This window comes from Mustela nivalis (genome assembly GCF_964662115.1).
Source record: "Mustela nivalis genome assembly, chromosome: 13".
Classification (NCBI taxonomy): domain Eukaryota; kingdom Metazoa; phylum Chordata; class Mammalia; order Carnivora; family Mustelidae; genus Mustela; species Mustela nivalis.
The window spans coordinates 85,785,341-85,811,431 of NC_139032.1; the positions used below are offsets into that span (position 1 = coordinate 85,785,341).

The 26,091-nt window shown below is 47.6% G+C and overlaps 1 protein-coding gene and 1 long non-coding RNA gene across 4 annotated transcripts in view; one reads left to right on the forward strand and one right to left on the reverse strand.

Moving 5' to 3' along the window:
- Positions 1-10,917: 10,917 nt before the first annotated feature.
- Positions 10,918-25,640, reverse strand: LOC309846571. Of its 2 annotated transcripts, XR_014301994.1 has the most exons (5): positions 24,964-25,640; positions 21,705-21,868; positions 20,456-20,572; positions 14,421-14,582; positions 10,918-12,889 (listed from the first exon to the last, which is right to left on the reverse strand). It is a non-coding gene; the product is annotated as an uncharacterized lncRNA (long non-coding RNA). The 2 variants fall into 2 exon arrangements; XR_014301995.1 differs by lacking the exons at positions 10,918-12,889; positions 14,421-14,582 and adding an exon at positions 19,229-19,455.
- The window catches only part of STXBP1 (syntaxin binding protein 1), a 73,453-nt gene continuing 71,361 nt past the window's right edge, over positions 24,000-26,091 (forward strand). The window contains exon 1 of one of the 2 annotated variants that reach the window (XM_082695641.1): positions 24,000-24,247. In XM_082695641.1, coding sequence (XP_082551767.1) covers positions 24,211-24,247 — 37 coding nt within the window. In that variant the 5' untranslated portion in view covers positions 24,000-24,210. The remainder of the gene's footprint in view (positions 24,248-26,091) is intronic. The other variant, XM_082695640.1, reaches the window with a different exon arrangement.

The following is a 26,091-nucleotide window of genomic DNA, read 5'->3' on the forward strand; positions in this document are numbered from 1 at the left end:
CTCTCTGCTCAGCAGGGAGCCTGCTTCCTCCTCTCTCTCTCTCTGCCTGCCTCTCTGCCTACTTGTGATCTCTTTCTGTCAAATAAATAAATAAAAATATATTTTTTAAATGGTATAAAAAATAAAAATAAATAAAGTGTCGATTTGATGATTTGGGGCATATGAATAAGTCTGTAGAACCAGCACCACAATAAAGGTAAGAAACAAACCCATAATCCCCCAGGGTTTCCTCCTGTCCTCCTGGCCCTTTGTAATTCTCCTTCCTTTCTCCCACCCACCTCATTTGGAGGCAGCCACTGATTTGATTCCCATCGCTATAGAGGAGTTTACATTTTCTAGAATTTCATATAAATGGAATCATACACTATTCTTTTTTCTCTGTCTCACTTTTTTTTTTTTTTTAAGACAAGGCGCCCCTTGTCTGACTTTTCTTAACCCATATCATAATTTTAAAGATTTTATTAAAAATTTTTTAAAAGATCTTATTTATTTATTTGACAGAGAGAGACACAGCGAGAGAGGGAACACAGGCAGGGGGAGTGGGAGAGGGAGAAGCAGGCTTCCTGCCAAGCAGGGAGGCCCATGTGGGGCTCGGTCCCAGGACCCTGGAATCATGACCTGAGCTGAAGGCAGATGCTTAAAAACTGAGCCACCCTAAAAGATTTTCTTTTTAAGGAAAAAAAGGCACCCCTTTTTTTAGCACCCTAAAAGATTTTCTTTTTAAGGAATCTCCACAACCAACGTGGGGCTCGAACTCATAACCTTGAGATCAAGAGTCACATGCTCCACCAGCACCCCTTAAAACTCAGTATCATAAATTTGAGATTGTATTAGTAGCTTCCTGCGTTTTATTGCTGCCTTAGTCTATGCAGTGCAATTGTACCACATTGTCTTCATCCATTCACGCTCGTCACATCTGTCTTCGTGACCGTCTGAGTTGTTTTAGCTTTAACGTCTAAGCAAAGCTGCTGTGCGCAAGCATGCATGGCTTGCTGAGTTGTTGTTGATTTTTTTTTTAAGATTTATTTATTTATTTGAGAGAAAGAGAGGAGAGAGAGAAAGAGAGAATGTGTGTGAGCAGAGGGGAGGGGCAGAGGGAGAAGGAGAGACTCTCAAGCAAGCTCCCCACTGAGCGTGGGGCCCACAGCGGGTCTCGATCCAAGGACCCCAAGGTCTCGGCCAGCGCCGAAATCAAGAGGCAGGTGTTTAACCGACTGAGCCATCCCAGTGCCCTTGCTTGATGAGTTTTATCTACATAGGCGTGTGTGTAACTATCACCCACATCAAGATACGAAACATTTGCAGCACCCCAGAAGTTCTCTTAATGTCGGGCCATACTCCCCCAAAGGTGATCGCTGTTCTGACTTCCACCATAGATCCGTTTTGTTTGTCCTAGAGTTTCATAGAAATGGAATTAAACAGCAATGCGGTACATTTTCTTTTGTGCCTGGTTTCTTTGGCTTAACATCACATTTCTGAGATTACCCCGTATTGTCCCCTATAGCTGCCGTCCATCCCCGTTTTCTGCTGTGTAGTATCCCGCTGTGTGGACACGCCATAAAGTGTTTATCACATGCTCCTGTTGATGGACATTTGGGCTACACCCAGGTTTTGGCTATCATAAATAAAGATGTTAGAAACGTTTATGTATAGTCTTTCCGCAGACTCACATTCTCTTTCTTCCTGGTGCCTGAGTCATAGCTAAGAGTGGAATTTCTGGTTATAGGGGAAGTATGCTTATTACTAGAAACTGCCAAACATTTTTTTCAGAATAGTTGTCCCATTTCATACCCCCACCAGCACTGTAAGAGAGTTCCGGTTGCTCGAACTTCCTGCCAACATTTGGTATTGTTAAAGCTTTTGATTTTATTTTTATTTTTTATTTTTTTAAAGATTTTATTTATTTATTTGACAGAGAGAGATCACAGTAGACAGAGAGGCAGGCAGAGAGAGAGAGAGAGGGAAGCAGGCTCCCTGCTGAGCAGAGAGCTCGATGCGGGACTCGATTCCAGGACCCTGAGATCATGACCTGAGCCGAAGGCAGCAGCTTAACCACTGAGCCACCCAGGCACCCTGATTTTATTTTTTTAAAGATTTTATATATATTGAGAGAGAAAAGCCATGTGCATGAGCGAACACGAGTTGGGGGAGAGGCAGAGGGCAGAGGGAGAAGCAGACTCTTCACTGAGCAGGGACCCCCGACTCAGGGCTTGTTCCCCGGACTCTGGGATCATGACCTGAGCTGAAGGCAGACACTTAACTGACTGAGCCACCAGGCACCGCAAGCCTTTTGATTTTAGCCTCTCAACTGGTGAGTGGTGGTATCTCATGGTGGTTTTGGGTTTTTGCATTTCCCTTATGACTAATGATGTTGGGCATTCTTTCCTGTGATATTGGATTTCGTTTTTCATTTACAGGCTGTGTGATTATGAAACACACTTAATGTAAGACATTCAACTACAGAAGTATATAAAGCACAAAACGGAAATTTTACCTTATTCTCCCAATTTCACTCCCTGTCATTAGCAAACAGTTTATTATACGGCCTACACAAGCAGATACAGTTGTACACACACACACACACACACACCCTTACATTTTTAAACCACACACACACACAAACAAATCCTCATTTTATTGAACATATACTATGTGCAGATTGTAAGCTAAGGGTCTGACATGCATCCTATCACTGAAACTGTATAGTAACCATGATAATTAGAAGACAAGACGGAGGCTCAGAGAGGTTAAGACAGTTGCCAAGGTCACACAGCTCATAAGTGGCGTTGTCTGTACTTGAACCCAGGTCTCTGACTTCAAAACCCTAGGTGGATGAACGGAGATACTATCTTTTCCCAAATTAGATTCACTCACTCACTTGACTTTTTATTCATCCAACAAGTATTCTTAGAGCCCATGCCTGGCACTCCTTTGCCTCTCAGAGTCACAGATGAGCTGAAGAATCAGGTATATTGGCTAATGTAATTTATGGAGAAAGGAGTATGATGGGAGATGTAGAGGTAGCTGGTCCGACCTATATTTTGGGTCAAGAAAGGGTCCTGGAGGGGCGCCTGGGTGGCTCAGTGGATTAAGCCTCTGCCTTCAGCTCAGGTCATGATCCAGGGTTCTAGGATGGAGCCCTGCATCGGGCTCCTTGCTCAGCGGGGAGCCTGCATCCCCCCCCTCTCTCTGCCTGCCTCTCTGCCTACTTGTGATCTCTGTCTGTCAAGTAAATAAATAAAATTTTAAAAGAAAAAAAAAATTTATTAAAAAAAAAAAAAAGAAAGGGTCCTGGAGTGACTCCTGAGGGGTGTGTCAGATGCCCACAGGCGAGAGGGTCAGGCTGCAGAAACACCACATGTGCAGAGGGTAACCTCCAGGGAGCCCCTATCTTCCCTGAGGTGAGGTGGAGAATGCCAGCAGCGAGACCTTGAGGCCACCTTAAGGAGCCTGGCCCCCATCTTGAGTGTTAAGGGCTGGATCATGACTTTCGAATTCCAGGGCTTTAGGTTTTAATTTCCTTTCATCCCCATCCTACGAGATTGTTCTGCATGGAGCACAGTGTCCCGGTGACTTGGAGGTCACCCAGGCAACAACAGCTCCGCAGCGGTCCCCAGAAACACAGGTTCCGGCCCAGGTTTCAGGCGGCCTCTTCAGTCAGGAAGGACGCTACTGCCCCCTGGCGGTGACTGGGACGCGGTTGTGGAGGGAAATCCCACTTCTCCAGGGCCTGGGGAAAGGGAGGACAGGGAGGGGTCCAGGGGTCCCACTCCTCCCCCAGACCTTCCGTCTCAGTCACCACCACCCCTCACCCCAATGCCCAGTCCACTCGTCATATAGGAGACTAGAGTAGTTTTTTGAAACTTTTTTTTGGAAATAATTTCAAGCTTTCAGAAAATTTGCAAGAATGAAAAGAGTAGAAATGGCACACTTGTACACCCTTTGTCAGATAAAACTATAGTTTCATATGCACCCATATATACACACTCATTTGCATGCATATTGTAAGAATTTATAGATATAAACACATAACAGGGGATTACACATGTATGTGTGTTATTTGTGATAACATTCACACACGCATGTGTATGTATAGAACTTGTCCTGAATTATTTAAACATAAACTCTACCCATCATGGTTCTTTATACCTAAACACTCCAGTGTGTATTTCCTAAGCTCAGGGATATACTCCTACATAACAATACAGTTAGCAACTTTGGTGGAATTAATGTTGATTCAATACATACACACATACATACATTAATTAATTAATTAATTTTAAAAATTTTATTTATTTATTTGACAGAGAGAGAGGGAACATGAGCAGGGGGAGTGGGAGAGAGAGAAGCAGGTTTCCTGCCGAGCAAGGGGCCCAATGCAGGGCTTGATCCCAGGACCCTGGGATCATGACCTGAGCCAAAGGCAGATGCTTAATGATTGAGGCCCCCAGGCGACTGATCCTTTAAAAACCATGAATTACGGGGCACCTAGGTGGCTCAGTTGGTTAATCGACTGCCTTTGGCTCAGGTTATGATCCTGGAGTCCCAGGATTGAGTCCTGCATGGGGCTCCCTGCTCAGCAGGGAGTCTGCTTTTCCCTCTGACCCACCCCCCTCTCATGCTCTCCCTCTCTCTCAAATAAACAAAAAAGAAAACAAAAACATGAATTACATCTCATTACTTTCCTGCTGAAATCCCTCCAACGGCTTTCCATTGCTCTTGGAACTAAAATCCAAGCTCTTTATCACAGCCAAGTGTGTGACATGGCCCCGCACCTTAGAGCCTCCTTGCTCTTCCTTGTTTGCTATGTTCCAGCCACACCAATTGGTCTGTTTCATAAATGCGCCTAAGTTAACCCGACCCCAGGACCTTTGCACTTCCTGTTTCCGTCTCCCAATATCCACACGGTAGATTCCTTAGATTCAAGTCTCATCTCAAGTGCTCCGACTTCGGAGAGGCTGCCTGGCAACACAGATTCTTTATCCCTCCACCCTGCTTTGGTTTTTCATGACACGTTTTATTATGTGAAATTATCCTGTTTATTACACTGTTATCGCCCGTCCTCCTCATCAGAGTGAACACCACACGGGGGCAGGAATTTTTAACCGTTTTCTTCAATACTGGATCTCCCGCCCCTAAAACAGTTTCTATCACATAGCAGGCATGCACCAATTTTGCTGAATGACAAGGACGACAAATAATGATTACAAGAATCAGCTCTGAGTCAGGCAGACCTCAGACGGAATCAGTGTTCTGCCACATACCTGTTGTGGAACCTCAAGTAAAGACTATTCATCTCTGAGCCTTGGTTTCCTCAATTGAACATGAAGATAAAAGTGGTACCTCTCACCACAAGGTACCCTTGATCTGATGAGCTAATGCTCGTAGACTATTGCTGGGCACATAGAAGTGCTTAATAACTTGTTATTTGTGCTTCAGACATAGGTGAAGCAGCTGGTTTGGATAAGAAATAGGACGGAACCCATCTAGACTCTTCTTCCCGTGATCCTAGATGCAATCCTTCTTCTCTTGGCCATTTAAATCTCTTGTAACACTTCACTGCATTTTCTGGATGCCTCTTTTTTTTTTTTTTTTTTAAAGATTTTATTTATCCATTTGACAGACAGAGATCACAAGTAGGCAGAGAGAGAGGGAGAGCCGAGCAGAGAGCCTGATCCGAGGCTTGAATCCAGGACCCTGGGATCACGACCCGAGCTGAAGGCAGAGGCTTAACCTACTGAGCCACCCAGGTGCCCCTTCTGGATGCCTCTTTACTTGATAACTGCCTAAGGGCAGAGACCCTCTGTCTACTTAACACAGCATTTGGCTTAGAGAAGCTAGGATAGAAAAAGGAAGGAAGGGAGGAAGAGAAGCAGAGTGGGAGGGGTTTTACCTGTGTTCTTACAAAAGAAATGAGAATCTCTGATGAGATGCCAGTGCTGGGTTGGGGGAGGGAATGAGAACAGGAATAAAGATTCCAGGTTTTAGGAGTATAAGGTAATGGGAATGGGAAACGAGTGAGGTATTATTCTAGGGTACAAAAATTTAAGGGTGGGGGGGAGATGCCAAAAATCTCAGTAATCAACATAAATAATAGTTTAATGAAGTATTTTTTAAAGATTTTATTTCTATTTATTTATTTTTTAAAAAATATTTTATTTATTTGTCAGAGAGACAGAGAGAGAGCGAGCCCAAGCAGGGGAGTGGCAGGCAGAGCAGGCAGTGGGAGAAGCAGGCTCCCTGGTGAGCAGGGAGCTAGAGGATCCCAGGACCCCAGGGTCATGACGTAAGCTGAAGGCAGTCACTTCAATGAGCCACCCAGGTTTCCCTAAGATTTCATTATTTTAAGATTTATTTATTTTAGAGTGCCTGGGTGGCTCAGTCATTAAGTGGCTTCCTTCAGCTCAGGTCATGATCCCAGGGTCCTGGGATTGAGCCCCACATCGGGTTCTCTGCTTGGCAGGAAGCCTACTTCTCCTTCTCCCACTGCTTATGTTCCCTCTCTCACTGTCTCTCTCTCTGTCAAATAAATAAAGTCTTTTAAAAAAGAAAGATTTGGGGGCACCTGGGTGGCTCAGTGGGTTAAGCCTCTGCCTTCGGCTCAGGTCATGATCTCAGGGTCCTGGGATCGAGCCCCACATTGGGCTCTCTGCTCAGTGGGGAGCCTGCTTCCCCCTCTCTCTCTGCCTGCTTGTGATCTCTCTCTGTCAAATAAATAAATAAAATCTTTAAAAAAAAAAAAAAAAGAAAGAAATATTTATTTTAGAGAGAGAGGTAAGTGGGGGGAGGGAGAGAGTCCTCTAGCAGACTCCCTGCTGAGCACAGAGGCCTGATGTGGGCTTGAGTTCACGACCTTGAGATCATGACCTAAACCAAAACGAAGAGCCAGACGCTTAACCAACTGAGCCACCCAGGCGTCCCTAATGAAGTGTTTTAAATTAAAAATTAATGCCCCAAATTCCATGATGAGCAAAATATCAAACATTTAAATAAAACCCGGTCCTGAGGCAAGAGGAAAAGTACCAATCCCACTACCCTACTCCTGGCCCTTTGGGCCCTGCTGTTCCTCCCATCCACCTGCAGGTGGTAGGGTCAGCATAGTTTTAGAAAAATACTCTTTGGGGCGCCTGGGTGGCTCAGTGGGTTAAGCCTCTGCCTTTGGCTGGGGTCATGATCTCGGGATCCTCGGATCAAGCCCCACATCGGGCTCTCTGCTCAGCGGGGAGCCTGCTTCTCTCTCTCTCTCTGCCTGCCTCTGTCTACTTGTGATCTCTTTCTGTCAAATAAATAAATAAAATACTTTTTTAATAAAAGGAAAAATACTCTTTGCTTGGCTTTTGCTTTCTGGATCTGTGGAACCAGTGCTTGAAGTCCATGCTGACCTGGTTGGATGCGCATTCTATGAACTTACTTCTGGGGACCTCCGTTTTCCTATGTGTAAAGGGCTAGAAGCTCAAATTTCATTTCTAGCTCCTACGTCTCAGCCCTGGGTTCTCCTTCACCCTTACTCTTCTTGCCATTTGGAATGTCATTGTTTTCAATGTAGAACCCAGTTGTGGTCTCTCTCTTATCTTTCTCTGGTTGATTGAACTCTCAACTACAGGAATCCCACAATTTTCCTAAAGGGCAGAAGCTTCACTGTACAGACCATTATAGCCTTTCCAGTGTGTACAGCATGGTACAGGAGCTCAGGCAATGTTTAAATAACATGTTTTTCTGCTTAGAAAGTTATTTGTGTTTTCTCCTCTTTATTTATGTAATACATGGACTATGTTCCTAGTGATGAGACCTCTTATTCTCGAGGGTGGGGGTTGGGACCCCAAAGTGGAAATGATCTACAATTTTCTTTTCTTCTGCTTCTTTTTTTTGTTTGTTTTCTAAAGATTGTATTTATTTAAAGTAAGAGAGAGAGAGAGCAGGAGCAGGGGAGAGGGGCAGAGGAAAATGGAGAGGGAGAAGGAGACTCCCTGCTGAGCAGGGAGCCAGATACAGGGTTCAATCCCAGGACCCTGAGATCAAGACCGGAGCCAAAGGCAGATGCCCAACTGACTGAGCCAACCAGGTATCCCTCTTTTTTTTTTTTTTTTAGTGGTGTTTTAGTACTAAGGTAATGTTAGTAAAATGGGTTATGAACTCTCCATATTTTCCCTGAGGTCTAGAATAGTTTATATAACATAAGAATAATCTGATCTTTAAAGATTTTACTTATTTATTTGAGATAGAGATAGTGAAAGAGAGCAGAGGGAGAAGCCCACTCCCCATGGAGCTGGGAGCCTGATGCGGGACTTGATCCGGGGACTCCAGGATCATGATCTGAGCCAAAGGCAGTTGCCTAACCAACTGAGTCACCCAGAGCCCAAGAATAATCTGATCTTTAAAGGCTAAATAAAACTGTTGCAAAACCATCAGGGCCTGGTGCCTTTTCCTACCTCTAATTTTTATTAAAAATTTCAACTCTCGGGACTCCTGGGTTGCTCAGTTGGTTAAACACCTGCCTTTGGGGGAAAAAAAAAAAAAAGAAGCCATCTGCCTTTGGCTCAGGTCATGATCCCATCATCCTGGGATTGGCCCCACACTGGGCTCCCTGCTTATCAGGGAGCCCGCTTCTCCCTCTGCCTGCAGGTCCTCCTGCTTGTGCTCTGTCAAATAAATAAAATCTTTTAAAAAAAATTTTTAATCTATGGAAAAGTTGGGCACTCTTCACCTAGATTCACCAATTGTTAACATTTTGTCACATTTGTGCGCACTCTCTCTCTCTCTCACACACACACACACACACACACACACACACACACACACACTCATGTTCTACTTTGTTCTGTGTCAACTTAGCTGGACCAGGTTTCCTAGAATTCTCTCCCCTGTGTGGTTCCAAGTCGGGTTGGCCACAGAATCCATTTGCTCAAGATTTAGAAGGAGCGGCCATTTTTTATGCTCTGAGGTTTGCAGGAAGGCCTCAGGCTCTTGCTGGAGCTGGCACGTGGCTGTCGCTGCTCTGTTAACGTACCTTGTCCATTCTGGGCACCCTGGGCTTGTAGCCTCCCTGGTTCCTGCCAGGCCTTCTCCTTTGACTAGTCTGAGTACTGGGATCAGGTAGGCGTGCAGCACGGCAAAGGACACCAGCTCGCCCGCCGGTCACCTGCGTCATTGAGGCTGAAGAGGGTGAGAGACAGATGTGGGGTCTACTGTGTCCTTGCCCTCACGCACGTCACTGCCATCTCTCCAGCCACCAACAGGTATAGAGGTCTTGCACAGTCTGTCCCCCCAGCACCCACACTGTGCGAAATCCATTATTCCGCATCACTCAGAGTGGCCTTGCTCTTCTACACACACACACACACACACACACACACCCTACATTTAAATTTTTTTTGCTCAACTATGAACATGAAACACTATGCCTTAGCATGTTTTAAAAAAAATATATCTCCTAAGAGTTAAGACATTTTTCTAGGTAAACAAAATCCCATTATCCCAGCAAGAAAATTCCACTATCCATCCAGCAGGAACTGGATACAATAATAGCACATGGTCTGTATTCAGATTTCTTGGTCCGATAACGTCTTTATAGCTGCTTTTTTTTTTTTCAACTCCAGAATCTAATCAAGAAGCTTCCAATGCAGGGCGCCTGGGTGGCTCAGTGGGTTAAGCCTCTGCCTTCGGCTCAGGTCATGATCTCAGGGTCCTGGGATCGAGTCCCACATCAGGCTCTCTGCTCAGCAGAGAGCCTGCTTCCTCCTCTCTCTCTCTCTCTCTCTGCCTGCCTCTCTGCCTACTTGTGATCTCTCTCTGTCGAATGGATGAATAAAATCTTTAAAAAAAAAAAAAAGAAGGGTGCCTGGGTGGCTCAGTGGGTTAAGCCGCTGCCTTCGGCTCAGGTCATGATCTCAGGGTCCTGGGATCGAGTCCCACATCGGGCTCTCTGCTCAGCAGGGAGCCTGCTTCCCTCTGTCTCTCTCTCTGCCTCTCTCTCCATCTACTTGTGATTTCTCTCTGTCAAATAAATAAATAAAATCTTTAAAAAAAAAAAAAAAAGAAGCTTCCAATGCATTTGGTTGTCATATTTCTTTAAATTTTTAAAAATATTTATTCATTTATTTTAGGGAGGGGGAGGGGCATAGGGAGAAGGAGAGAATCTGAAGCAGACTCCATGCTGAGCATAGAGCCCAACTTGGGGCTTGATCTCACACCCCTGAGATCATGACCCAAGCTGAAACCTGACTTAACTGACTGAGCCAACCAGTGCCCCAATATTTATTTATTTATTTTAAAGATTTTATTCATTTACTTGACAGAGATCACAAGTAGGCAGAGAGGTAGGCAGAGAGAGAGGGAGGAAGCAGGCTCCCCGCTGAGCAGAGAGCCAGATGCAGGACTTGATCCCAGGACCCTGAGATCATGACCTGAGCCAAAGACAGAGGCATAACCCACTGAACCACCCAGGTGCCCCTTAATTTTTGAATCTAGAACAGTTCTGTCTCTTTTTCCTTCTCTTGCCTGACATTGATTTTTTAAAAAAGATTTTATTTATTTGCTAGAGAGACAGAGAGAGAGAGCACAAGCAGGGGGAGCAGCAGGTAGAAGGAGAGGGAGAAGGAGGCTCCCCGCTGAGCTTGCTTTCTTCAGACTTACCTTTAGTTAAGATTTCTCTCATTTTATTTGTCTCTTCCAACGGATCTTTTTTCTTTTCAAACAAATTTTATTTATTCTCTTAGTATGTTTTTCCCATCTCATTAATATTCACTTTCATCTTATTTTTCTCTCTCCTTTTACTCATTTTTTCTAATTTCTCAAGTTGAGTCCTTGATTCTTTTACTTTGAGTCTTTTATAAGTAAGAGCATTTAAGATTTTATTTATTTATTTGACAGAGAGAGACACAGTGAGAGAGGGAACACAAGCAGGGTGGGAGAGGGAGAGAGCCTGATTCAGGGATTCGATCCCAGGACCCTGGGATCATGACCTGAGCGAGAAGGCAGATGCTTAACAACTGAGCCACTCAGGTGCCCCAATAAAAGCTTTTCAGACTGCTAATGTGCATCTGAGTACAACTTTAACTGTGTCCCACGGGGTTTAGCATAAAGAATTCTTTTTATTTCCTTTTTGAGATTTTTTTTTAAGATTTTATTTATTTATTTGACAGATGGAGATCACAAGCAGGCAGAGAAGCAGGCAGAGAGAGAGGAGGAAGCAGGCTCCCTGCTGAGCAGAAAGCCCAATGTGGGGCTTGATCCCAGGACCCTGGGGTCATGAGCTGAGCCGAAGGCAGAGGCTTTAACCCACTGAGCCACCCAGGTGCCCCCCTTTTTGAGATATTTTTAATAATAGAGGTATACTGTCTTACTTGTGTAATAAAAAGTGAAGGGAAAAAAAAATACACATAGTCCAACGACATCTTTCCAGGATTTCTCTGCTGCAGTCAGAGGGGAAAACGCAGGATTCAGGAATGGTGATGGGCACAGGGGTAGCAGAGGATGTGGAGATGGGCGCTCTTTCAGCATGAGCTTCAGAAGTTGGGTCAGCAGTAGGGGGGTGGGAAGCTAGATATGGGTCTGGTAGTAAATCTGTAGATGGCAAGAGATTCATCTTCAGAGTAAAATAGGTTTGTCTGTTTGTTTGTTTAAGCAAAGAAAACACCAAGAGTGGGGGCGGGGAGAAAGCAAGCCATAACCCATAGTGCAGAATGTAAAGCTCTGTCTCTTCCTTCATGAGGCCCCATCAGAGGGAAGGTTGGGGGTGTCAGGGACTATTTGTAGCCTTGCAGTGGATCCGGGCAGAGAACTTCTTATAGATATGCTCAGACAGCTCTTGGGTGGTCGTGATTTTGGCATGGGAGGTGGCAGGCATTTTTAGGCGTTAGGGTAGGATGTTGAAGAAAACAGATGGCTTCGGTTGTTGGCAATCCATTCAACAAAATAATGACTATTGTTGTTTTGTATATTAAACATCTGCTCAAACAGCTCCTCCTGCATACAGGGTGTGGCTGTGATGTGTTTGGGGGCTTATCAACAGCTAGGGGAAGGGTCGCTGCCTGGAAGGAAGAGAGGGAGGGAGTAGGGGGTCAAGAAGACCCTACCAGGAACCCCACATGGGGATGCCCCAAAGGTCTGGGCAGTAAGCCCTGAGCTTGTGGACAATCAGACTCAGGACCCCCAAACCTGCCTCACCTGCTTGCCCAGTGACAGGTCCCCAAAACCCCTCCCGGGTGTCTAGCTGGTAAGGAGGGGAGCCAGGTCCCCCAGAGGGACCCCCTTGGCTACCTGCTTCCTGACTCACAAGACAGCAGGAGGCACCCAGTGCGACTCTAGACAAGGAGCCCAGGGCCCAGGTTATGCATCAATGGGAGGGAAGGAATCGTGGATACCCAGAGGGAAAAAGTTCAGGGCCTGGGCCATTCCACAAGGCAGAGTCGAGAGAAGTGCTGGGTCTGAAGCAGAGTGGGGAGGGCTCTGGGCCCTGACTCTCTGTGGGGTAAGGTGGCAAGGCGGCTGCTGTCAGGGAGAGGGGTGAGTGGGGAGAAGCGGAGGTGGAAAGACAGTAGACAAAGAGGGGAGAGGGAGGGAGGAGGGGTGTGGAGAGGAGGCAGGAAGCTGGAGGGCCCAGAAAGACAGCCTGTGTTTAATCTGAGTTGGGGTGGGGGGCGGGCATCCCTGCTTTTTTTAGGCTATGAGAGATTTTCAGGGTCTGCTTTCCAAGGCACTGGTGTTGGGGGGGGGGGTTGGCGTGTGATGAGAGCCCCAGGGTGCCCTGTTGTGAGCTGGAGCTGGGGTTAAGGTATTGCTAGGTAACACTCGAGCTTTTCCGGGTAGAGCAGCCATCCTCCCGCTACCTCTTCTACCGTCTGCAGGTAGACTCCTGAAGCTTCGACAATATGGGGGGTGGGGGTGGGCTCTGTTTAAGAAAGACAAAACACAATTACAAAAACGAAACGAGGTATGGAGCCTTGAAAGGGGCCCAGCTTCACAGAACCTCCAGTGTGCTCAGAACCTTCTCTGGTTTCTCCTGCTTCGTCCTGTGTAACCTAAGGCCCACCCCTTCCCACGGGGGAGGTGGGAGCAGGTGTTGCCAAGAGCATGGACTTGGGGAGGTCAGACAAACCTGGGCTGCCATTCCAGCTAAGTCACTTCCTGTGTGACCCACACAAGTCACTTCATTCTTTTTTTTTTTTTTTTTTAAGATTTTATTTATTTATTTGACAGAGGGAGAGAGAGTACAAGTAGGGGGAATGGCAGAAGGAGAGGGAGGAGCAGGCTCCCCGTGGAGCAGGGAGCCCCATGCGGGGCTCCATCCCAAGACCCTGGGGATCGTGAACCAAAGGCAGCTGCTCAACCGACTGAGCCACCCAGGCGCCCCAAGTCACTTCATTCTTAAAATCTCCATTTTCTCATCTGTAAAATGGGCAAGATAATATTTCTCTCCTCAGGAGCACTGTAAGGATTAAACAAAATAATAACCTGCAGAGCAGTTAGCACAGCACCTGACATATCACAAGCACTCGGTAAATAGTAGGCCTGAAATGCCATAAGCAATTGGTTTACATTGGATTATATTTGTTTACTGGTTTTTATTGGTTTATATTGAATTATAATAATCAACCAAAATGATTCCACTTCACTTCAAATGGCACTTGCTCCAGGAAGCCCTGTTTTTAAAAAAAATTGAAGTAGAACATGGGGTGTCTTCCAGTTGGAAGAGCGTGTGACTCTTGATCTCGGGTCGTGAGTTCAAGTCCCACACTGAGTGGAGATTACTTAAAAAAAAAAATCTTTACAAATTGAAGTGGGGTGCCTGGGTGGCTCAGTTAGTTGGGTGTCCGACTCTTTGATTTCTGCTCAGGTCATGATCTCAGGGTCGCGGGTTTGAACCCTGCATTGGGCTCCATGCTCAGTGTGGAGTCTGCTTGTCCCTCTCCCTCCCCCTAGCTTGTACGTGCTCTCTCTCAAATAAATAAATAAAAATTTTCTAAAAATCTTTAAAAAAAAATAGGGGTACCTGGGGTGGCTCAGTGGGTTAAGCCTCTGCTTTCAGCTCAGGTCATGATCTCAAGGTCCTGGGATGGAGCCCCACATCTGGCTCTCTGCTCAGTGGGGAGTCAGCTTCCTCCTCTCTCTCTGCCTACCTGTGATCTCTCTCTCTGTCAAATAAATAAATCTTTAAAAATCCTTTAAAAAAATAAAAACTGAAGTATAACATATATCCAACAAAACACACAATTAAGCAAACAGCCTGGTGAAATCTTACACAAATATGCACCCTCATGACCACCACCCAGATCAAGACATAAGACCCAGAACATTCCCAGAGCCCCAGGGGCCCTCTCGGTTCTCTTCCCAGTCAATGTTCTTGCCCTCCATCCCCATACAATAGTCATTATCCTGAGCTCTATCATCACGGAGTGGATGGTTCTTGAAGCTTTACATGCATGGAATCAGTTCTCCTTCTGTGTCTGGCTCAAAGAAGCTCCAAAATCTGGAGGTGCAAGAGAACTGTGTGATTAAGAGTTCGGGCTTCGGGCTCAGATGTGCCTGCTTCAGCCAAGAATTGGCTGTGCGCCCCAGGATGTGCTGAGTCCCAGGCTCTGCATCTGTAAAGCATGTAAATCATCATACCTACGTGGCTATCTCTCGAGGGGGATTAGATGAGATACTGTGCTTGAAGCCTTTGGTAAACAAGAGCACCCAGGAAGGGGAAGGTGCTATTTTGATTCACCTCAACTATGTCCATTCCCTCCCATGCCCACCCCAGAAGAATCCCAGAGACTCCACAGTTCTGACCTGAACTATGACCCTAGCCTCCCTTGGTGCCTTCCCCTCTGCTCCAGCCTCGTCTGGGCTGCTAAGTGGGCTATGCCAACATGGCCACAGATGGGTTACTGGGCCCTCTTCATCCATGCTGCTGGCTCTGTTTAGGATATGCCCCAACACCCTCACCCCCTTTTCCCACGCAAACTCCTGAGCCTCAATGTCAACTTTGCCTTTCCCAAAATTCCTTCCAGATCCCTGGCTGGACTGGGTGCCCCTCATCAGGCCTTGCTGGCTCCCTGTTCCTGGCCTGCCTCACCCCTGAGGTGTTTGTCTACAAACTCACCCTGGAGTGCTCAGCCCCTGGCAGAGGGCCCAGCGCACCACAGACACCTGATGAATATGTATTAAATGTTAAATGGATAAATAAATAAATAAATGTCACTTCCATGCTTGAAAACCACAGAGCACTGCGTTCCCATATCCACCCTCGCCTCGCACATGGCACAGTGCGGATCCTGGACCTTTCTCTTGTTGGCTGTAAGCACTTGGGCTTCCTCATCTATAACACGGGGAGAATGATAGTAAAGAACTCATAGGTGGCCATTACGGTTAAATGGATCAGTACATGTAAAGAGCTTGGAATAGTGATTGACACATAGCATGTCCTACACATGCTTCTGTTGACCTTGAGGTCTTCCTCCTTCTCCTGCTCCTTCTCATTGCTATTCTGCTGGGGGAGGGGCAGTCACCGGGCTCTGCAGACAGAGGGCAGGGACCTGGCAGCAGAATTGCTCCTTTTCCTTTGTTTACTCTGCCCTACCCTTCCCTCCCACCTTCCGAAGTACCTGATCCCAATGACTCCTGCGCTTCCTCTAAGGTTCTGTGGCTGCGTCCGGTCTCTTTTTGTGAAGAATCATGTTTCCACCTCCTCTTCTCTATGCAATCATTAACCCTCAGCCACATGCTGTTCATCTTCCAGAGTTCTGTCATTATCTCTCATCTCCCAGTCCCTCTTTTCTCTGTTGTGTCCTTTTATTCATTTTTTTTTTTTGCAATTTTTTTAAAGTAGGCTCCATGCCCAACGTAGGGTTCAAACTCATGTCCTTGAGATCAAGAGTCCCATGTTCTACTGACTGAGCCATTCAGATGCCCCTGTTCTTTGTGTCCTTATAGATTTAAACTTTTTATGATTCCCCTGCTATTACTTTAGCCGGGTTTCAGGTGGAGAAGGATTCCATGTTATATAACCATATCTATTTTTCTATCAACAAACACAATTCTGAAGCAAAACTAACTGATCTTTTTTAGGGGGGAGGGGGCACATGGGAATTGGCTTTATTGATTTGATGTCATTTTAAAATGTTTTTATTTTTATTTCTTTTACTTTTTACTTTTTTTTTTTTTAGGTTTTGTTTTTAAAAAAGAGAGTTTCCCCTCTATTCAAAAAAGTGCTTTGATCCTGATCTGCGGTTCACCTAGCTGTCCTGCTAGTCCATCTTCATGCACCCCCTGGCTCCCCTGTATTTTTCTGGCCATTTCCTTCCTGCCTTCTTCTGGTGTCCCCTCCTTCTGCTCAGCCTTAAATTGAGTGTTTCCCCATGTCCTTCACACAACCAACCCTAAGCACCTGGGTCATCGCAGTCACTATTGCTGGTGTCATCTATAGCCTATATGTGCTGACAAGGACACCGGATCTGGCTTCTGGCTTTTTTTTTTTTTTTTTTTAATTTTAGAGATTAAATGACCTGAGCCAAAAGCAGAGGCTTAACCAACTGAGCCACCCAGTCATTCCTGACTTCTGACTTTTGAGCTCATCTCCAAGGGCTTCTCAATGAAGCCCAGCCTGCTTGTCCCTCCCCTTTAAAATGCAAAACGAGGCCCGCCTGGGAGGCTAAGTTAGTTAAGTGTCCGCTGGCTCAGGCCTTGATCTCACTCCCAGTTGTGAGTTTGACCCTGTTTTGGGACCCACTCTGGGCATGGAGCCCACTTAGAAAATAATAAGAAAATAAAATAAATAAAGTGCAAAACTATCTCCTGCCTTTCCCCAGGCCTACTCCTGATGACCCTACCATTTTTGTCACAGCACTTACGCACTATGTAATTTTTTAACTTATGTTTTTCCCTCTAGGATATCAGCTTCATAACCAATGAGAAATACTTTTTCCTATTCACTGCTGCCTCTCCAGTGTCTGGGATGCTGCCTGGTGCGTAGTAGGTGCTCAGTAAATATTGCTGCATTGGTGACCACCACCACACTTGGCTTATGCCAGAGGTGCCAAGCATGGCAGCCTCTGTGTCTGTCATTTTTTCTCTAGCGTCTCAGACCAAAAGAAATACCTATCGGCTTTGTTTAGTAAGTAGTTAGGACCAAACAACCTGTCCGTACAACTTAATAGCCATTTGAAAAAATAAGGGGAGCCTGGCTGGCTCAATCAGGAGAGTGTGCACCTCTTGATCTCAGGGTCATGAGTTTGAGCCCCACACTGGGTGTAGCAATGACTTAAATAAATAAATGAATCTTAAAAAAAAAAAAAAAAGGAGGGGTGCCTGGGTGGCTCAGTGGGTTAAGCCTCTGCCTTTGGCTTGGGTCATGATCTCAGGGTCCTGGATGGAGCCCCTCATCGGGCTCCCTGCTCAGCGGGGAGCCTGTCCCCTCCCTGCCTATTTGTGATCTCTCTCTCTGTCTGTCAAATAAATAAAATCTTAAAAAAAAAAGGAAAGAAAAATAATACCTATAAGTTGAAAGAAAAGATATTTTAAAATAATTCTTTTTTTTTTTTTAAGATTTTTATATATTTAAACAGAGAAAGACACAGCAAGAGCAAGAACACAGGCAGGGGGAGTGGGAGTGGGAGAGAGAGAAGCAGGCTTCCCACTGAGTGGGGAGCCAGATGCGGGGCTCTATCCCAGGACCCTAGGATCATGATCTGAGCCAAAGGCAAATTCCCAACAACTGACTGAGCTACCCAGGCGCCCTGATATTTTAAAATAATTCTTGGGACGCCTGGGTGGCTCAGTTGGTTAAGCAGTTGCCTTCGGCTCAGGTCATGATCCCAGCGTCCTGGGATCGAGTCCCACATCAGGCTCCTTGCTCAGCAGGGAGCCTGCTTCTCCCTCTGCCTCTGCCTGCCATTCTGTCTGCCTGTGCTTGCTCCTCCCCCCCCTCTCTGATAAATAAATACAATCTTTAAAATAAAATAAAATAAAATAAAATAAAATAAAATAATTCTTAAGTAACCACCATTGCTTACTAATGGTATATATGCATCTTCTCAGACCTTGGAATCACACCAGGCATTGACTCTCTCATTTCCTGTTCCACATTGATTTGCATGATTTATTTGCTTCTTGTCATATCAATTGATGAAAACTTAGCTTTAGAAAGATATAATGTCGGGGCGCCTGGGTGGCTCAGTGGGTTGGGCCACTGCCTTCGGCTCAGGTCATGATCTCAGGTTCCTGGGATCGAGTCCCGCATCAGACTCTCTGCTCCACAGGGAGCCTGCTTCCTCCTCTCTCTCTCTGCCTGCTTCTCTGCCTACTTGTGATCTCTCTCTGTCAAATAAAAAAATAAAAAAAAATAAAAAATAAAATCTTTAAAAAAAAAAAAAAAAAAAAAAAGAAAGATATAATGTCACAGAAAGGAATGTAGGAACGTCTGACGTTTGAAATTGTGAACTAATTCCAGCTACCAGTTTTCAGTGTCCAACAGATGATATCATTGTTCCTTTTCAAAATTTAAAATATTTTACTATGCTCTTGTTAATTTGCTGTGGCACCTCAGGGTACCTTAGCATACAGTTTAGGAACCATGGGTCTATGCTTTCTTTCTTTTTTTTTTTTTTTTTAAGATTTTGTTTATTGGGGCGCCTGGGTGGCTCAGTGGGTTAAAGCCTCTGCCTTCAGCTCAGGTCATGATCCCAGGGTCCTGGGATTGAGCCCCGCATCAGGCTCTCTGCTCAGCGGGGAGCCTGCTTCCCTCTATCTCTCTGCCTGCCTCTCTGCCTACTTGTGATCTCTGTCAAATAAATGAATGGAATCTTAAAAAAAAAAAAAAGATTTTATTTATTTATTTGACAGAGAGAGCCAGAGAGCGCAAGCTCGGGGGTGGGGGTTGGGGGTGGTGGAGGTGGGGGATGGCAGAGGGTGAGGAAAAAGCAGGCTCCCCACTGAGCACAGAAGCAATTGCAGAACTCCATCCCAGCTCCCCACCTCAAGATCATGCCTACACTGGAGGCAGATGCTTAACCGACTGAGCCACCCAGACACCTCTATGCTCTTTTTTTGATTGATTTGATCTCTCTCTTCTCAGCTTCTGGGCTCAGCTCAACAGCTACTTCTTCCATGAATCTTTCTAGCCAAACTGGCCAGAAGCAAAACACGTCTAAACAAAACTATTTACCCAGTTGGAATGAAAGTTGCTTCCTCTGGGTTCTTATAACAATTTAATGTAAAGTATAAAAGACACAAATTGTTCTCTGGTATCTACAGTGCAAAAACATCATATTTCTTTATTTTTCTAAATCAAATAAAACCAGCTTTAAGGGGACGCCTGGACAGCTTGGTCGGTTGAGTGTCTGCTTTCAGCTTGGGTTGTGATCCTGGGGTCCTGGGATCGACCCCCTCCTCAGGCTCCTTGCCTTGTAGGGAGTCCACTCCTTCCTCTCCCTCTGCCTGCTTCTCCCCCTCCTTGTGCTCAATCTCACTCTGTCTCTGTCAAATAATAAAAATCTTTAAAAAACAAACAAAACAAAACCAGTTTTAAGCCCATACTGGCTAAGGTCACAGGGACTTCTAGTATCTGGCACTTGGGGATAGCTCTTTCCTTATTCCTGGGATTTTCACAGTCCAGGCAAATCGGAACTGCCCACATCAGCTGTCTGCAGAGGCTTCCACTACAGTGTTCACTAGTCCATTTGAAAGTGGCTCGCCCTACTCTCTGCCCCAGAGCCAGTCTGAGCAAAGGGACTCTGTCCTGGTTCTCAAGGCTGAGTGGGAAATGTTTTGGTGGTTGATGCCCGGCATTCACACTCCCATTATGCCTGTCCAGAGCCCTGCCCACAATGGGGCTCTGTGGGAGTGGGGTAAAAGTCAGGGCCTCTCTGGAAACCTGCTGAATGGGGGAATCCAAATTTTCCCTTTGGTCCCCCAGAGTTCTGCATCCAGGTGCCTTGAAGGCTGGATGCAGCCCTCAGATGTGTTTTGTTTGACCAATGGTGGGGTTACTAAAAAAATATTTTTGGGCGCCTGGGTGGCTCAGTGGGTTAAAGCCTCTGCTTTCCTCTCGGGTCATGATCCCAGGGTCCTGGGATCGAGCCCCGCATCGGGCTCTCTGCTCCGCGGAGAGCCTGCTTCCTCCTCTCTCTCTGCCTGCCTCTCTGCCCACTTGTGATCTCTGTCTGTCAAATAAATAAATAAAATATTTAAAAAATTATTTTTAGTCCATAGCAATACTTAACCATTGGGAGAGGTCACAATTCTTACCATCGAGATCCTCGGCTGCTGCATGGAAAACAGTTTCCATGATTGGAACTGAGTAAGGACTGCCCCTCTGAGCAAGGCATGTAGTCTGCTGTTGGCCACATCTGTGGTTGTTACTCACCACCCCATGGCCTCTACAGTCCTTTGAACTTGAGACCCTGGCCTAGACTTTGAAAACAAAGCCTTCCGAATATTATATTCTGACCTCAAATACAAAAATCTGTTAACTCACTTTTGGGGGCAAGGATGTTCCAAACTCAAGGACTCCAGGCCCAGCAGCTCTTTGTAGGTTTGGGGACTGTGGGTGGCTGTGATGGAGACAATTACTTTGTCATTCTCTTCCAAGAACCTACAGCAGCAATAAAGGCAGGACACAGCATCATGTTATTTTTAATGGTGTTAATAGCTAATCCTTACTAGGTACCCAGTACTAGGCAAATAATCTTATAAATACTATCTTGTTGAATTCTTTAGAAACTGCTTCTAAAAGAATGTAGCGGAATCTAAAGGTCCAGTGGCCATGGGAAGAGGTGGAGGTGAACATGGAAACATGCAGTTGATGATGCGGCTTTAAAGCGCAGGAGTTAGGTGCAAGCCCGAGACTGTGGGAGAAGGTGTGCAGGGGACCCAAGCCAGTGGGTCCACTGTGTCAGGTTTGGTGGCAACAACTACTATACCGGTTGCTTCTGTCTCAACTTGGTCAGCCCCACTGCCGACTCTGGCTCGTCTGTCCCTCTCTCCCCTCTCTTGGTCCCTCTATGCTGCTCACCGCCCTCTCGCTCAGACCTCCAGTTTCTCCCTGCTTCGCTCTGCATCCATCCCCCACCCGCCTCCACCTGCCTGTCTCCAGGAGGTGCACCCGCCCAGCTACAACCGAGCTCCCCGCCGTCACATGACCGGTGCGTAAATCGCAGAACTCTTCTTACCCCCAGCAGCTGGTCCGCACCAGGGCTCTGCAGAGGCTGCAGGCCGCGCATGCGCAGCTGCAAGCGCACCTGCCGGGCCGCGGACCAGCCCAGCGCATCCGGCGGCCGCAGCCCCGCCCGGCGCTCTGGCTGGGCTGGGCGCGGGGCAGAGGGCTCGCCTATAAGGATTCCCAGGACGTTCAGGTTCTGGTTGTTGATATGCTCCCAGCTAGCAGTCCACACAGCCAGACCTCTCTGAAGAGAGGGTCAGGGCACTGGGGCTGCGCCTGGGCATGGATGTGCTCCCCTGGGCATCAGAAAGTCAGAGCGCGAGTCCCCGGTCTGCGCTTAGAGCCATGTGACCTTGGGCAAGTGACTTGACCTCCCTGCGCACCAGGAAAATTAAATAATAATAGCATTGACCTCTTGGGGCTGTAGTGAGAATTCAATGAAAATTCATGAGGGCCACTTGCCTGGTGGCTGGGGTGTATCAAACGTGTATGCAAATAAAGAATACAGAGTAAAGGGTGATAGGCGTGATGACGGGGCGGGGGGGGGGGGTGGGAAGGCTTTTACCTGACCTTGTAGGTCATCTCGCAGTCTCCTCTGAGGCCAGGAAGTTCTATTGTCCTTGTTCCACAGATGTGGAAGCCAAAGCTCAGAGATGTCAGGAGGTCTCAAGCCAGTCTTGGATTCCACATCCAGGAGGATTCCAATCCGCCACTCCAGAGTCAGGGGTTCTGGGGTGAGTTCACAGTCTGTCACCCCACTTGCTTTTTCAACCATTCTATTTAGAATAACACCCGTTCTGATTTTTGCCCTCCGTAGTGAACATCTCAGGTACACATCCACAGGAAAAGATTTCTTTTTTTGTCCTCCCCTCTGCAGAAAATAACAAGCTGCTATATTTTATTAGCCTGTGACCTTTGAGGAAGTCCCCACACAGATTCCAGGTTACCAAAATGTCTTAGAGCCTTGCAGTGAGGCCTACCCCTGGGGTCTTCCCTCTCTTTCCTGCCCCTCAGACTCCCCTCCAGCCACACTGGCCCTCTCTGTTCCTGGCAAAGCCAAATTCCTGGCACTTGGTCTTGGCATTTTCTGTATATCTGCCTTTTCCTGTTTGTATATCTGACACTCTCCCAGGCCTCTCTTGCTACCTTTTACTCATCTCAGGAAGCCTGCCCTGACTGTACTTCCCCAGGTCCACTGGGGAAGAAGATGGTCAAATCTTCCTGCCCTGGGGCTGGTAGCTGAACTGGCACATGTGAACTCTCATGCTGGTTCTGCCATTCCTTACTGTGTGTGACCTTTGGAAAGCCCTCCTACGGGCCTCAGCTGCTTTAACTGTTTGATGTAAAATAATGATTCAGAATTCAGATTCTGGAACTGGATCTTTCCTTTGTCACTTACTGACAAAGCTCTTGGCCTCTCTGAATCTCAATTTTTAAAAATATTTTATTTATTTATTTGACAGAGAGAGAGAGATCACAAGTAGGCAGATGGGGTGGGGTGGGGCGGAAGCAGGCTCCCCGCTGAGCGGAGAGATGGATGAGGGGCTTGATCCCAGGGCCCTGAGATCATGACCTGAGCCAAAGGCAGAGGCTTAACCCACGGAGCCACGCAGGTGTCCCCTTCAATTTTTAAAAAAATCTGTAAATATTATTACATTTCTTAATAATATTAAGAAAAGAGGACTTAGCTCACAGAGTTATTCTAAAAATTTAATGCGTATTCACTGATTTTATGACTTCTAGCTCTCCTGTCTTTTCTGATTTTTTAATGGTCTCCACTTATTTGCTTTTCTTTGAAGCCAGAGGTGAGTTTTGTGCCATATTTCAAAAGGAACCTCCCCCATCAATAAAGAAAGTCCATCAAAGGGGTAACCCCTGGGTGGCTCAGTGGGTTAAGCGGCTGCCTTCAGCTCAGGTCATGATCCCAGGGCATGGGATCCTGCCTCCCTCTCCCTCTGCCTGTCACACCCTCTGCTTGTGTTCTTTCTTTCTCTCCTTCTGTCTAATAAATAAATAAAATGTTAAAAAAATAAAAAGTCCATCAAAAACTGACTCGGGACCACTTTGGTAATGTGAACTCCTGTAAGGAGATGCTGAGACCTGAGTTGTCCTACAGCATATTCCTATCAGAGTTGGGTCTTGGAAATTTCTAGCCTTTTGAGTGCCCAGATTCTCCAATCGAGTCTGCCTAGTACAGGGTTGTAGCTCCAATGCCCAGAATAGTAGCTTGCATACAGTAGTGGGAGACCACTCAATATTTGCTAATGAATGTTACACAGCAGACTGTTCCTCTCAGAAGAGGAACTCTAGTGCTCAATTCTCTGAGCCTCGGGTATTTTTTTTGCATCTGAAAATGGAGATTAAAAACAATTCTTAATTACTGTGAGGATTTAATGAGATGATGCAGTAAAGCGCTTAGCGTGGAGCCTGGCCCGTAAGAGCTCAGTGAACGGGTGTGTATGTGGATCCAGGTACCCAGGCAGAGATGATGTCGATAAACCTCCAGTTGTTTTGTGGTGAGGAGTCTCTGAGTTCCTTGTGCGGGCAGGCGAAAAATGGAGGATTCCCAGAAACGGCAAAGACAGGACATAATGTGGTTTCAGGAAGAGGGAGCTTGTCACTAGCCTGTGGCCAGGTGCAGAGGCGGGCGGAGGGGACTTTAGGACCCTGCGCCCCCGGAGCGCGCGACTGGCAGGGTGCGCGCGGCGCGTGAGGTGAGGGGGAGGGCGCGGCTTTCGCGCCAGCCAGGGACCGCCTCGCGTCCAGCCGCATCTCGGAGGGCGGGGCCGAGCTCCCGGGCCGCAGTGCGATTGGCGGAGGCGGGCGGGTGACGCTGACGGCTGGCACAAGGCCCAGCCCCTGGCCGGCCCCGCCCGCGCGCGCGCGCCGGCAGGTCGGCAGCCTCGCTCTGGCTCGAGCCGCGCCTCCGCGGCGAGTCCGCGCGTCAGTCGAGCCCGAGCGCGGCTGCGGAGCGGAGGTCTGCGGCCGGCAGAGCGCGCCGACCCGGGGAGGTAGTCGTGTCCGCCGGCGTCGCCTGAGGAGACCGGGAGCCCGGAGACTCGCGCACCGCGATGGCTCCCATTGGCCTCAAAGCCGTGGTCGGAGAGAGTAAGTGGAGTCGGGGTCCTCCCGCGGGCGCGGGCTGCCCGGCAGGAGAGGGACGCCGTACCTGCCCGCGGCGCCCCGGCCTCCGCGCGGGCTGCTCGCCCCGCCCGGCCGGGGGCTCGGGGCTGGGAGGGTCCCGTTATTCCGGCGCCGCCCTCTTCGCAGGGAAGTCCCTCCCGGCCTCCTGCGGCCGGCGCCCGCTTCCCTGCTTCCCCCGCTCTCCCCGTCCCGCATTCCTCCCCCTGCATCCCACCCCGTCCCTCTTCACCCCCTCCTCCTTCACCCATCTCTCCCCTGCATCCCCATCCCGCTCTTCCCTCCTGACCACCCCATCGCTCCCTCCTCACCTCCATTTCTCTCCCCCTCACCCCATCCCCCTTCACGCCATTCCTTCTTCCTTCCCCTTCACGAACCCCAGCACCCCATCCCTCCCTTCCACCTCGCCTTTATCCCCCGCAGCCCATTACCCTCCCTTTCTGCACTCCTCACCCTCCCGTGCACCCCCATTCTTCATTCCCATCACCGTCTCCCCCTTCCCCTCTCCCCTTCCTTGCCTTCTTTATTCCCCGAGCTCCCTGATTCCGTTCCGTTTTCTGCCTCCAGTCCCTCCCTCTTTCCCACTCTGCTTGGTGAATCGTGACGAGCGAGATCGCGGCCCGCGCCGCCACCCCCACCCCCTCCGGGAGCCCGAGCCGCGGTCCCCGGCTGCGGAGACCCACCTGGGAGCCGCTCGGCGCGCACCGGCCGCGACGCGCCGCTCGCCCAGCCCGGGCCGCTGCTGGTCGCTGGGGAGGAGCAGCCTGTTTTTCCAAAGGCTTGGCTCTGCTGAGCCGAGGCCGCCTCTCTCCTCCTCCCGTTCCGGGGTCGTGGCTGCAAGGGCGGGGTCTTATCTGGGTCCCGAACCCTCTTAAATCACTCGGGAGGAGGCGGAAAGCTTTGGCTTGCGGCGGCAGGAGCGGCCCTGCCCCTGCCCAGCACCGCAGTCTGCAGTCTCCCTGTTGGCAGGACTCAGCCCCGGCTTGGCTGGACGTTCCGGGCAGTCCAAACCGCGGCTGCAGGGAGGAAATGGTTGTTGATGCGTTTGGATGAAAGGCTCAGCGTAAATGGATTTTTTTTAAAAAAAATGGATGGTGATGAGTGTCGGCTGCAGTGGAGTGAGGGCTGCTGGTGATAATATTTGGAAACGGCGTCCTCGGTGCTAAGGAAGATTGATGATAGGTGTGGACACCTAGTGCCTCTTAAATATTTTGTCGATTTCTTTTATTTAAAAAAAAAACGTGCAAGGATTTCTTTGGCTTTTGCTGCCTCTTTCGGATTTTGGAAAAAATTAAAACTGGGCTTCTCTCTGCAGGAGAGGATAAGAAAGGAAATAGAATAAAAGTGGTGGAAATGACCGTTTCCTTTTTGGTGATTCTATTATTATAGCGCTCTTTCATCAAACGTTTTTAGCTGTGTAGCTTTCCTTTTGAGCATCACAACTGTTTTCCTTTCCCGGGTTTTCTGTTGACATATAGGAAATATTCCCACTTGTACAACGTTTCCTGAATTATTGCATCAGATGAGCATTGTCATAAAAATGAAGCCCAAACAAGCAAGTTTTAAAAAGTGCCCACCATAACACCTGCCTTCCTCATGCAGTAAAGTTTCTGAATCATTTACCTTCTATTTTCTTAGAATCAGGGCGTTTAGGGCTGGAAGGACCCATGAGGGATCCTCTAATGTCATTTTACCTGTGGGAAAGAAATGGAGGCTCGTAGCAGTTAAATGACTTGCCAAAATCAGTGTTAATTAATTTTTTAAAACCTGATGTCCATTTCCTTGCAACATTAGTAAAAAAATAACTTCAT